This window comes from Ochotona curzoniae, unplaced genomic scaffold (assembly GCF_017591425.1).
Source record: "Ochotona curzoniae isolate NIBS_2020 unplaced genomic scaffold, NIBS_Ocur_1.0 contig_2688, whole genome shotgun sequence".
NCBI lineage: Eukaryota > Metazoa > Chordata > Mammalia > Lagomorpha > Ochotonidae > Ochotona > Ochotona curzoniae.
In genome coordinates, this window is record NW_024465553.1 from 6404573 (window position 1) to 6416740 (window position 12168).

Consider the following 12168-nt stretch of genomic DNA (forward strand, 5'->3'; position numbering starts at 1 on the left):
AAGCTGGAGTGAGTCAGTGCTGGGAACGGTCTTGGAATGGTCTGACTGGGACTGTGTCAGTGGGGATTGGGCCGGGTTTCAGAGAGGGAGATTGCTACCAGTGACCCTTGCAGGACCCCAGCTGCACCTGCTCATGAACCTGACCTATAAGTTCAGGTGCCACCAGTTCTCCCCTTGTCACCATGAGCTCTGTAGAATCTTCTGGAAAGATTGCCTCCTACCTGCTGGGTAACACTTGTTTTTTGTTTGTTTTCCTCTGCAGGAAGCGTGGGATTGAAGTCGTGCAGGTGAGTACAGACCTAGTCCTCGCTGCCCCCATCTTCATTTGTGGCTTGGCTTTGGCCGGGGCTGAGGTTAGGGTGGTCATTGCAGCCTTGCTGGTGGGGGGAGTGGGTGAGAGGGAGAAGGTGGGTTTGGGAGTCTTGGGAGGGTGTGGCGGTGAGCTGTGATGAGGGGAAGTGGCCATCAGCTAGTTGTCCTGTGTGGTCCCCTGTGGTACCTGCCTGCCTGTGGTGCTTGGCTTGGGTCAAGTACTCTATGGCCGCAGAAAGAAAGCTGAATGGAGGAGTGGGAAGGATGGGTGGGTAGGTGGGAGGGTAGGTGGGAGGGGCTGGGCCAGTGATCCAGGCCCAGAGGGGCCAGTGGAGGACTTGCTGAGCCTGGACCCTGTGGTTTGGGGGGCTGTGTGTTTCTGCCACTGCTGGCTGCATTCTTTCTCTTGTCTTCTGCAGGCTTGGGGGATGTAATTTGTGGGTTGAACCTTTTAGTGGGCAGTTGAGGTTTGTTTTGGGCTGGGGAGGTAGTTTCTGGAAGCTTTACCTCATGTGAGACCTCAATGTTCCACATTGAGCCTTTCTATAGGCCCGATTTCCCTATACTTCAAATGGAGGACATGGGGGATTCAGGAGAGGCTAAGGGGCATGTTTCTGATTGGCTGTGGCTGCCTCTTTTTTTGTTTGTTTTTGTTTTAATTGTTTAAGCTTTTGTTTAATTGAAAGGCGAAGAAAGAGGGCTCTTTCATCTGGTGGTTTACTCCCTAGATGGTAGCAATAGCCAGGGCTTGGCTCAGCTGAAGCCAGGAGTCAGGAACTCCATTCAGGTTTTCCATATGGATGCTGGGGCCAGAGCACGTAGGCCATCCCTGCTGTTTTGCCAGGTGCATTAGCAGGGAACTAGTCAGAAGTGGGGCAATGGGGACTCAAACTGTTGCTCAGGGGAAACTGGTGTCACAGGCCACGGTGATTTAGCCCATTGAGATTGCTCATTGCCAGCCGCCTTGTTAATCTGTGAATGAGTGAGGCTGGCAGTTGATTGACAATGCCTGCCCGGGGCACAGGGCGTGTGGACACAGGTGGTGTGGTTGCAGGCTTGCTGGTGGACAGCTCCTGCTCTAGGATACAGGTCCTGCTTGCACCTGTTCTGATTGATGGCTGGCTGGAAGTGCATGGATCCTTTGTGTTTTCACCTGCCAGTGAGCTGGAGCTGGAGCTTGTTTTGTGAAGGAAGGTTTTAGGAGGTCCCCTGTGGTTCTTTGCAGCTGTGTGGGGGAGCCCACTGGGGTGATCACCACTGGAGCTACTTTTAGAGGTGCTATTTTGCTGCACAGTGGTTGCGCTGATTTTGCAGCTAAGGATGCTCTCCCGTCCATCTCTGATTTCCTGTTCACACACAGCATCCTGACCTGCAGCCGGCAGGGTGTCCTCTCGTCCCCAACAGGCGTGCAAGAGACAAACCAGGGGTCTGTGGGTGGACCCGGTGACCTGAGCCATTGCTTTTAGGGGTCTGTGGGTGGACCCGGTGACCTGAGCCATTGCTTTTAGAATGTGCCAAGTGGGAGAAGGTTGAAGAACTCTCTGGATGTGCCTGCTCTTTATTTTGGTGGCAGCTGGGAACCAGAGTGGAGCCCCAAAGCATGATTCCTACCGCGTCCCCCCTCCAGCCTCTATGAACAAATCCCATGGAGCTGACGCCTCTCCGTCCACCTTCTCCGAGGGTTTAGAGAGATGTGAGAAAGACTCCTGGTCTTGTTAGCCGTGGTTGACAACGACAGCTTCCTGGTTACTGGGAACTGCGTGGCCAGGCATGGGTGCTGCCTGCTTGCTTTAGAGAATCATTTGTGTAATGCTCCCTGAGGCCTGGCTGGGAGCACACTTCTCAGACCCTCCGCTGCTCCCTGGCCATGTTGGTTTTCTTTTTTTTTTTTTTTAAGATTTATTTTTATTTTTTTTATTGGAAAGGCGGATATACAGAGAGGAGAGACAGAGAGGAAGATCTTCCGTCCGATGATTCACTCCCCAAGTGAGCACAACATCCGATACTATGCCGATCCAAAGCCAGGAGCCTCTTTCGGGTCTCCCACGCGGGTGCAGGGTCCCAAAGCCTTGAGCCGTCCTCGACTGCTTTCCCAGGCCACAGGCAGGGAGCTGGAAGGGAAGCGGGGCTGCCGGGATTAGAACCGGCGCCCATATGGGATCCCGGGCGTGCAAGGCGAGGACCTTAACCACTTGTGCCACCGCGCCGGGCCCGGAAGGAGCACTTTCAACTCTCCTTGCCACCCTGAGGACCACTTCCACATCCTACCCACACCCCTCCCTTGCAGGGGCAGAGGCTGCAGTTGAGGGAGGGAAGAAGGCTACCTGGCTGGGTGAAGTCCCTGGCTGTGTGATCCCAGGCTAGTGGCCTGACTACTCCTTGTGTGAAATGAGGGTTACACTGGCATCTTTATAAGGACAAGTTAATTCCTATAAAGGAGTAGACAGCAGCCCTGGCCCTCGGGGAAGCTGGCACTGCACAGGAGCATCACCCTGGTTGCAGCCTGTGCATGGGATCCCTGAGTCACAGGGGAGCCCGTGCAGTCCTGTGAGCTATGCGGATCCAGCTCTGGTTCCTTGCTTGTATCAGAATCAAAAGAGGACCTGCTGGCATTGAAGGTAGCAGGTTGCTGTCCTCCTTGGCTCGGGTTTCCAGGGCATTCGCGGAGTTGACTAGAATAAACGCCTCTTCCTCATCTCTCTTCATTTGGGTGAGCAGTTTTATCGTGTGCATCTGCAAGCATTAAAGGATGGAGACGTTGACAGACCCTGTCTCACTTCAGCAACTGGTGACTGTCTTCAGAGATTCCCAGAGAGGGTTTTTTGGAATGGTAATTAAGAATTCAATCTACAAGGGAACTTGAGCATGGAAGAGCTTTATGCTCAGGGCTGGCCTTGTAATGTAGGTTAAGCCGTTGCCTGCTGAGCTAGTGTCCCTTATAGGGGTCAGTTGGAATCCTGGCTGTTTCACTTCAGACCCAGCTTGCTGCTAATGGGCCTGGAAAAGCTGCAGAGGGTGGCAGACTTTCCCCAGTGAGATCCATCAAATCCACCATGGAAGGGTAAACATTGCCAAAGGAGGTGGGTTGGAAATTGGAGCAAAAAGAATATTGTTAAGTTCAAGGCTGATGAAGAAGACCTCGGTTCTGTGATTTCAACATGGATGAGGGTGGGTCTCAAATTGTTCCAGGATTTAGAGTCCGTTGAATCCCTTTAAAAGAGAAAGAGTAACAGTTTTGTTTCAGAAATGTTAATATTTACAGTATGTTGGAAATTACATCCTCTGAAAGCATTTAAACTTGGGATGAGAAATTTTGATGTAGTCTTAGAAATGTGCAAGTGGACACGTAGTTTTAAACACTTATGGGATGGGGGTGGGGTTGTTGGCATGACGGGGATATCTCAGATCCAGGATTGCAGGCAGATGTCTTCCTGCAGTGACTGCGCAGGCCTGATTCCCAGGCCACCAGAAGCTGCTTGCCTCACCTGCGCTTGGCCCGTGCTTCCCCTGAGACCCAGAAACGCCCATGGAGATTGCTTTGGCATGCCCATCACCCTGTCCACTGCTCTGGCGTGTGCCTGGGGCTGCCTTTCACAGCAGATGGGTGCTTGGGGTTTTCCTTACAACATGTGAATGAGCAGTGAGTGCAGAAGCCAGCTCTGGATCCCCTGCACCCCTTCCACAGTCCAGGGTCAGGAGCCCCACTGTCCCAGGCAGCCAGTGAATAAATTAGCACCCCCCTTTCCACCATCTGCAAAAGTGTGGCAGGGGCAGTACCCTGGCATGCGCCAGCCTTTCAGGGAGGCGCTGGTGGTGGGCGATCAGGCCTGGGATGAGGCTGACAGTGGGAGTTTAAGGGAAGAGCATGAGCCAAGACTGGTGTGGGAATGGGTCCCAGGGAAGACAGGTGCAGAGCTCCTGGGTAAGCTCAGTGAGCGGGGCAGCTGGACTGCACGGTAATAAGAGTGGGTCAGCACAGGGAGTGGACCGGCAGAGGCCAGGCCTGCCAGGGAAGGCCATTTACCTTCCTGGCATGAAATGAATCAGGCACAGTTGCCAGCTGGGAGCAGGAGCTCAGAATGGGCTATGCAGGTGGGAGGCCCTGCACTGACAGAGGCTGGACAAGGTAGCTTGGGCTGGCTGGAGCCAGAGACCAGAGCCGAGAGGATGGGAGGTGGGCCAGACCTCCAGAGAGCTGGAGCAGCTGTTCTTCAGGTCACACCTGGGCGGGAAAAGTGCACATCGCCATGGGATGCCAGACTGGGTTCCCCAGGCTGGACTGGAAGGCGGGGAGCCAAGTCAGACTTGGAGGCTGGAGTCTTCCTGGCAGTGAGAGAGGTGGCAGGAGATGGTTCTGGCACGAAGAGGTGGGGCAGCCTTCACACTGCTTACTTGTGATCGAGGTGCCAGGGCTTGGGGTCTGGTGAGTAGTAGCTGGAAGAGTGGACCTGGATGCCCCACAGACAGCCCGTTCAGGCAGGTGAGTGGAGTGCCAGCACCTGTCTGCCTCATGGAGTGCCCAAGGGGAATCAGGTGGTTGTGTCACCTGCCTTCCTCTAGGGCTGCAGATGCCAGCTTCTCCACCTCCAGGTTGAAATGTACTTGTTTACACAGTGTTTGTCCGTGGTTCCAGAAGGTTCTAAAAAGTACGTAAAATAACACCTGACCGCCTATTCTACTTGCTGGCTCAAGTCCTGGCTGCTTCATTTCGATGTAACTGCCCAGTCATGTGCCAGGGAAGGCAGTTGAAGATGACCCACGTGCTTAGGCTACCTCCCCACTCCGCCCCCACATGGGAGACCTGGTTGGAATTCCTGCTCCTGGCTTCGGTCTGGCCCAGTCCCAGCTGGTATGTGAACTACTAAATCGACACTCACTCTCTGACTGTCCCTCTTGGTCACCCTGCCTTTTCAATCACTAAATAAATACATAATTTTTTAAAGAGGTGTGGAAATGAAGGCAATGAATGGTCATTCCCCAGCTGGGGTCCCTTTGCCACTCACACTCTCTGGGCACCCTGGCCTCCTGGCCTCATCCTCTCACTGGACGCTGCTTCTGGATTACTGGGGCATAGCTAGGCTCTGCGGCCTGCACATATCATCCCCTCCTTCTCTTCCTGCCACCAGGCACTTGGAGCCATGCGTTGGCCCATTAGGGATGGCACTGGGCTTTGCCTTTGGGCCTTTGTCATGGGGGCCTGGCATCCTTCTAGCTGGGTGAATTGCTGACAGGTGTCCTGGTGGTCTCCATGCTGGGCAATGACCTTATAAAGGCCACTGAGCCTGCCTCAGACTCCAGCAGACCAGACCCCAAGACCTCCAAGGAGGACAGCCACAGAGTTGGGGAGTGGGTGGAGATAGGTGTTGGCCTGCCCAACTCTTGTGGAAGCCAGAGACCTGCTGGCTGTGAGATCTCATCTTCTTTGTCATCAAAGTGGGGATGACATTTGGCATCCAGGATTCCAGGCACCTACCAAGGTGTGGAGGGAAATGAGTTTTGTTCTGAACAGTGATGAGCCCCAGGGGAGAAGCAGTATTGCAGGCAAGACCATGCTCCCGGAGCCAGACATGGCCTCAGCCCGAGCTTGTCGTGGATTTGCCCAAATGACTACAATGGCCAGAGCTGGGCCCATCTGAAGCCAGGGGCCAGGAGCTTCTTCTGGGTGTTTCATGTGAATGTAGGAGCCCAAGCACTTCAACCATCCTGCACTGGCTTACCAGGCTATTAGCAGGAAGCTAGATCAGAAATAAAATAGCCAGGACTCAAACTGGTGCTCATGGGGTGCTGGTACCTCAAATGGTTCACACCCCAGGTGTCCCAAATGGTTGTGACTGGGCCGGGAACCAGGAACCCAATCTAGATCGCATGTAATTGACAGGGACCCAGTGGCTGGCTCTGGCAGTGCTGCCTCCTGGGCTATGAATTAGCTAGAAGCTGGAGTCAGCCCGAGTCGGATGTTGGGTTCAGGGCCTCTGATGTTGGGTTTGAACATCTTAACCACAAGGTGTTGTTTTTTTTGTAGCAGTGACACCCAGGGTTGGGGGAGGAGTTCTGTGGTTCAGTGAGGCATCCTGGCACACGCACTCCTGCAGAGCAGGGGCTGCGTTTCCCCAGCGCCTCCTCCTCCACTTCTGGGCGGGTTTTCTGCCACCCTAGAAGGTACCCATGGAACTTGTACTTAGAAGGAAAGGACAATTAGAGGAGCTGGGGACAGCGGTTCTGCTGGGAATGTGGCTGCCACTCTGGGGCTGTGCTGGGTGGGGCAAGGTCCTGCAAGATGTCCCAGAGCTGGACAGGCTGTCCCAGCACAGGTGAAGCAAGCCCAGAATGAACACTGGACTCCCTGGCAGCCAGTGGCCACCTGCTCTGACGTGGGGCCTGATGGGGGCCATGCAGGAGGTGATTCCAGTGTGTGTGAAGGCCTAGGACTCAGAATACTCTGGCGGCTTTACTTAGTCCTGAAGTCTTGTGGCCGAGTAAGGCACTGTCCACTCCCCTGTCTCTCCTGGGCCGTGAAGTCCTTCTTAGGTTTCACTTTGTCCTTATGTCCTGAAGCTAGAACCTTCTGGTCTCTGAGGGGTGTAAAATCAAGCCCAGGATGGGTGAAGATGGCCCCCAGAGGGTGCCAACCCCTTCCCTGGCCACCCCAGGGCCCCCTCGGCCAGAACATGCCTGCCCGCTCACCTCTGCACAGCAATGTCCTGGCTTCTCCCAAAGTTGTGTGTGTAGAGCTGGCACTTGCCCCTCGCCCCTCTGCCTTCCATCCGTCCCCTCAGCCTGAGCACTGCCCTGGGTGTCGCAGTGTCCCCGGCCTTGGGGTGTGTGTGTGCATGTGTCTCTCTGTATTCTGAGGTTTCATGTTGCCCACACGGCCTGCTCTGCTCCCAGAGGCTTGTTTACCAGCACGACTGTCAACCAGACGCTGTCTCTCTGAATAGAGGAGCCCCGGAGCATACCCTATAAGGAGATCCCAGCACTGCAGCACGGTCCCAGGAACTTGGCTGTGGAGTGGGGCTCAAGCGGCCCTCCACAGCGGTCCTCCACAGAGGCCTGGGGAGGCTGTCAACATTGCATGGCAGCAGGGGGCAAGGGGCTGAGATCATGTGTCCTGTGGGACCACTCGCGCCCCTGGAGTCACTGCGTAGTATTCACCCTGCTCTGTTCTCTGGGTAGGGCGGCACCTGGTGTGGTAGCCTCAGAGTGCTGGGCACCTGCATGGGAGCCCCAGGATATGTCCCGCCCTCTAGACTCTACCATTAGTATGCAACGTGGTACTGTGTGTGCCTTGTCCTCTGTTGCCAACGGCAGCTTCCCAGCATACCACCCCATGCTGGATTCCAGGCGAGGACAGGAGAGAAAGCTCCTTGGGAGCCCTGGCGAGGGCCAATGTCAAGATGCTGTGGTGGGTGAGAGGCCCTCTCTGCCTCTTCGCCTTGAAATGATTTTCCTTCTCTGAGTGAATCCAGGGGTTTTGTTGAGCCCATTCCCCTACACACCAAACTGGCACAAACGAGGAGCCATGCCAACTCTCTGCCATTTCAGGGAGGGGATAGTCCTTGGCTGCCCCACTCCGTGCCTGGGTGATGCTTTTGCTCAGGCCCTGCCAAGCACAAGGGGACAGACATGGGTTATTTACGGTGTTTTGACAGGATCCCCAGGAGTCTGGCTCAGCAAGGAGGCCTGTGGGACAGGGCTTGGTGGCCGGAGCGGGGAGGGGGATGGGGCCTGTCCAAGAGGGGTTGAGGGCAGGCTAAGCCCTCCCCACCCTAACCTGGGGCATTGGCTGGACTTCTGTTGGCTGAAATCCTGGGGCTGTTGCCCAGGGCCCTCAGCTCTTTCTCTGCTTGGTTTGGAGGGGGGTGAGCACCCCTACCTGGACATCGCGTGCCAGGAGAAGACGTAACCCCCTGGTGTGTGGTGGGTCAGGCCTCAGCCAGGCTGCCCCAGGGGCGCCCTCAGCCCAGTGCTGAGGTGGCCAGGGCTACCTGGTAGACCCCTGCCCCTTCCTGCTTTCATGATTGGCTGAAACTCCAAGAGGGGCTGCAAAATGTGTTTCCCCGCTTGTGTGGCCCAGTTAGTGAAGCTGCTGCCTGTGGTGTCAGTATCCCATGTGGGTGCTGGTTCAAGTCCCAGCTGCTCCTCCCCCCATTACCTCCCTGATAAATGCACCTGGAGAAGCAGTGGAAGATGGTCCAAGTTCTTGAGCCCCTGTCTCCCATGTAGACCTGGGTGGGGTTCCTGGTTACTGGCTTCAATCTCCTGTCCTGGCCTTTGTGACCATTTGGGGAGAGAGCCAAGCAGAAGGAAGATTTCTGTGTAAATTCATCAAATAAGTAAGTAAATTTCTAAAAGGAAGGAAAGAAAAGTTGTTTTTCCATGGTTCATTAGTTCGTTGGTTGATTTGTTTTTGATTTATTTAAGAGACCCAGTTCCCACCTGCTGGTTCACTCCCACTAAATGGCTGCAGTGGTTGGGGCTGGACCAAGTCTGGAACAGGAGGAGCCAGAAGTTCCATGGAGGAATTCCATATGTGTGGGAGGAATCAGATACTCCCACCATCGCCTACTGTGTCCCAACCTGTGCAGTAACAGGAAGCTGGGGTACAAGGTAACGCAGGCATGGAAGCCGGGAGGTTCTGGGAGGTTGGCCTCCTGAGCCATGGCCTGGCTGCCATACCCACCGTCAGCTGCCACATCTCTGGTGCTATGCTTTGAGCAAGTAATGGTCCTGCCGTGGCCTGCACCACAGTGGTCTGCCCCACAGTGGTCTGCCCTACTGTGGCCTGCCCTGCCGTGGCCTGCCCCCGGGCCACACTGGCCGCCTGTGAGTGTGCCTCTCCACCACCTGCTGCTCTCTCAGGTTTGTTTTCTGACCACCTGAGACTTTCTGTGCCTGGAGACTTTTTCTGTGTCTGCATCTCGCGGTGGCGGCCGCGGACGCCGGTTCTTGTTTGTCGCTATTATAAATAGCAGTGTGGCGAAGGCCGCCCGTTCTCCTGTGGCTGGGCAAGGCTGTGGCTGCTGCCTCTAGCCACGTGAATTGTCAAAGTGATGTGTGCCTCTCTGGGGAGAAAAGCCCGCCAGACACTGCAGGGGGCTGCAGAACATGGTGTTAGGGTGCACGTTAGCACATGCGCATGGGGACCTTAGCAGCGCCCGTTTCCTTTTTCCTCCCTGTGTCCCCACCGCCCTCCCACCCCCATATCCTAGGCCAGCCTCTCAGTCCACTGCCCCAGTGGCTTCTGACATCAGGTGGGGGCAGGTCAACCTCACAGTGCTGGGGACCTCGGCCTTACTGCCTGGAAACAGGGTTGTCCCAGCTCCTGCGTCTGAGGCCCAGATAAACGTGAGCGCTCTGACTTGGGGCTGTGGTCAGTTGTCGGTACCAGGGGGTAACTGGCCGTGATGGGAGTGTGAGAGGAGAATAAATAGAGCCGCCCCCTCCCTTCCCACCAGTGCCCTGGCTTCCACGTGATGACAGCCCGAAGGATGGGGCCAGCGGGAAGTGACCACTCCCATCCACCCCGCCTTGTGACCCGAGTGTGTCCTGTGGCCTCTGTCCCCACGTGGTCTTGAGTGTGGCATGTCAGCCCTGACCTTCTAGTCTAGTCCTCTCATTGCCTCTGCGGCCACACTCCCAGGAGGGACATGTTTCCCACACACGGTTGCCTGTGATTGATCCTTTGAACTAGGAGCTTCTTTTGGTCTGCCATGTGGGTGCAGGAGCTTCAGGCCTTGGGCCAAACTTTACTGCTTATCCAGGCATATTAGCAGGGAACTGGGTTGTAAGTGAAACAGCTGGGACTGGAACAGGTGCCCATACTGACTGCTGGAGCTGCAGGCAGAGAATTAGCATGCTGTGCTGCCGTGCTGACCTGAGGGGCAGGAAGACCCACCAGGCTGGGGACTGCACGTTGGTCCCCTCATAGCTTTCATGCTGGAACTCCGAGGTGTTCAGTGGGAGACAGCTAACCAGGAGCTTGCCTTGAGAAGGCTGGGAACAGAGGAGGGTACTACTGGTGCTATGTGACCCTGCAGCTCAGATGCACAGTCCCCCTGGACCAGGGAACTAGAGCCACTGGGCTCCTGCCGGGGGGTGGGGAGCATTAGGTCAAGACCACTGACTCTAGCTGACAGCTGGCTGAGCATGTAGCCAGGCTCCCGGCTTGCTCGCTACTCCTCCGTACGCCTGCTCCCGCTCCTGCTCTGCAGCTGGTTCCTGCACTCCCCAGGGTGCTGTCACTCTTTTTTTTTTTAAGATTTATTTATTTTTTATTGCAGAGTCAGATAGATATATAGAGGAGGAAAGACAGAGAGAAATATCTTCTGTCCAATAATTCATTCCCCAAGCAGCCGCAACGGCCAGCGCTCCACCGATCTGAAGCCAGGAACCAGGAGCTCTTCCGGGTCTCCCATGCGGGTGCAGGGTCCCAAGGCTTTGGGCCATCCTTGACTGCTTTCCCAGACCACAAGCAGAGAGCTGGATGGGAAGCGGGGCTGCCAGGATTAGAGCCATATGAGATCCTGGTGCATTCAAGGCAAGGATTTTAGCTGCTAGGCCACCTTGCCGAGCCCGGCACTGTCACTCTTACCTGCTATGAGTCTCTGGCTCCTTCTAGAGCCCCTGTGTGCCTCTCTCCTTTCTTTGCTTTTCATCTTGAAGGCAGCCCCGTGAAGTTGCTGTGTTCCGTCTCCAGAATCCAGGATCTGAGCCTGTTGGCTCCCTTGGGTGTGAGGGAGCAAGATGTGCCTGTTGGAAGCAGGCCCCTTTGATGCCCTTTCAAAAGGACAGGTTTCTGAAGAGTTAGGCCAGCCCCCCACCCCATAACATGTGAGCTCTCCCTGGGGTGCACAGCAGATGTACCGGATGCCTGTGTATGCAGTGGACTTGAGCCAGCCTCGCTCTGCCCCCTGCCTTTGGCTTGACTGGCCATGGGACCCTGGACAAGTCACTGTGCCCCAGGAAAGTTGTAGATGTGTCCTGTGAGCAGCGGGCAGATGGGTGGGTGCAGGTGCCCCGTGCTGTGCCCACAGGGTGGGCAGATACGTGATGCACGCTCCCAGCCCACGTTGGAGGTGCAGGAAGCATTCCCGCTCAGACCCGTTTTAGCCTCATGGCGTCATGCTCGAAAAATGCTCATATGCCGTTTATTTAACTTTAAGTGGGGGTGAATTCTGAAATGGGTTGTTTATTGTTCGAGTTGGATTTTTAATTTCTCATAAATTCCCCACAAATTGCTGTAGTGCATTTATATTTATTGAATCTGTCAGGGTTGTTTATGGTGCTGGGGCCTGGGCTCCTGTGTTTGTGGGCTGTTGCTATGGTGACTCCAGGGTCTGAGGCTCTGGTGGAGATTCTGTGAGGCAACATGGAAGGTTCTGGAATGGAGCTGGTGGTACCAGTAGAGTTGTGGCTGTCCGGCTGAAAGCAAGCCTTGGGCAGGCTGCGGCACTGCAGGCTCAGGCTTTGTTTCCGCTGACTTCATTGCCAGGATACCCATGTGAGATACAGGTGTGAGGACCCCCAGGTCTGCATGCCCGGTGACAGATGCCTTTCTGCTTGTATGATTGAACTGCCGAAGCCAGTGCCTGCCATGCTGCCCTCCACTCACTCCTCGAGGTCTTAACCTGATGGTGTCTTTCTGGTTCTTTCTCTCCCCCCCCCCCCCCCCCCCCCCGCTATGTAAGGAGTGGACGGCTGCCCTTCACCTTGCCACACCTGGTCAACTCCTGCACTGCACGAACCAGTCTCCATATGCACCGCCCACCCCAGCCTCTCCCTCCAGGGAGCTCTGGCATCTTGAGCAGTGCGACTTCCGAGACACCTCCTTCATGAAGCCCTACTGGCTTTCACCTA

The 12168-nt window shown here is 55.5% G+C and overlaps 1 protein-coding gene across 1 annotated transcript in view; it reads left to right on the plus strand.

The window, feature by feature from the left end:
• Nucleotides 1-12168, plus strand: part of ITPK1 (inositol-tetrakisphosphate 1-kinase) — a 74718-nt gene that overhangs the window by 24062 nt on the left and 38488 nt on the right. Inside the window, exon 2 of the mRNA XM_040975128.1 lies at nt 263-287. Within this exon, the coding sequence (XP_040831062.1) occupies nt 263-287 (25 nt within the window). The remainder of the gene's footprint in view (nt 1-262; nt 288-12168) is intronic.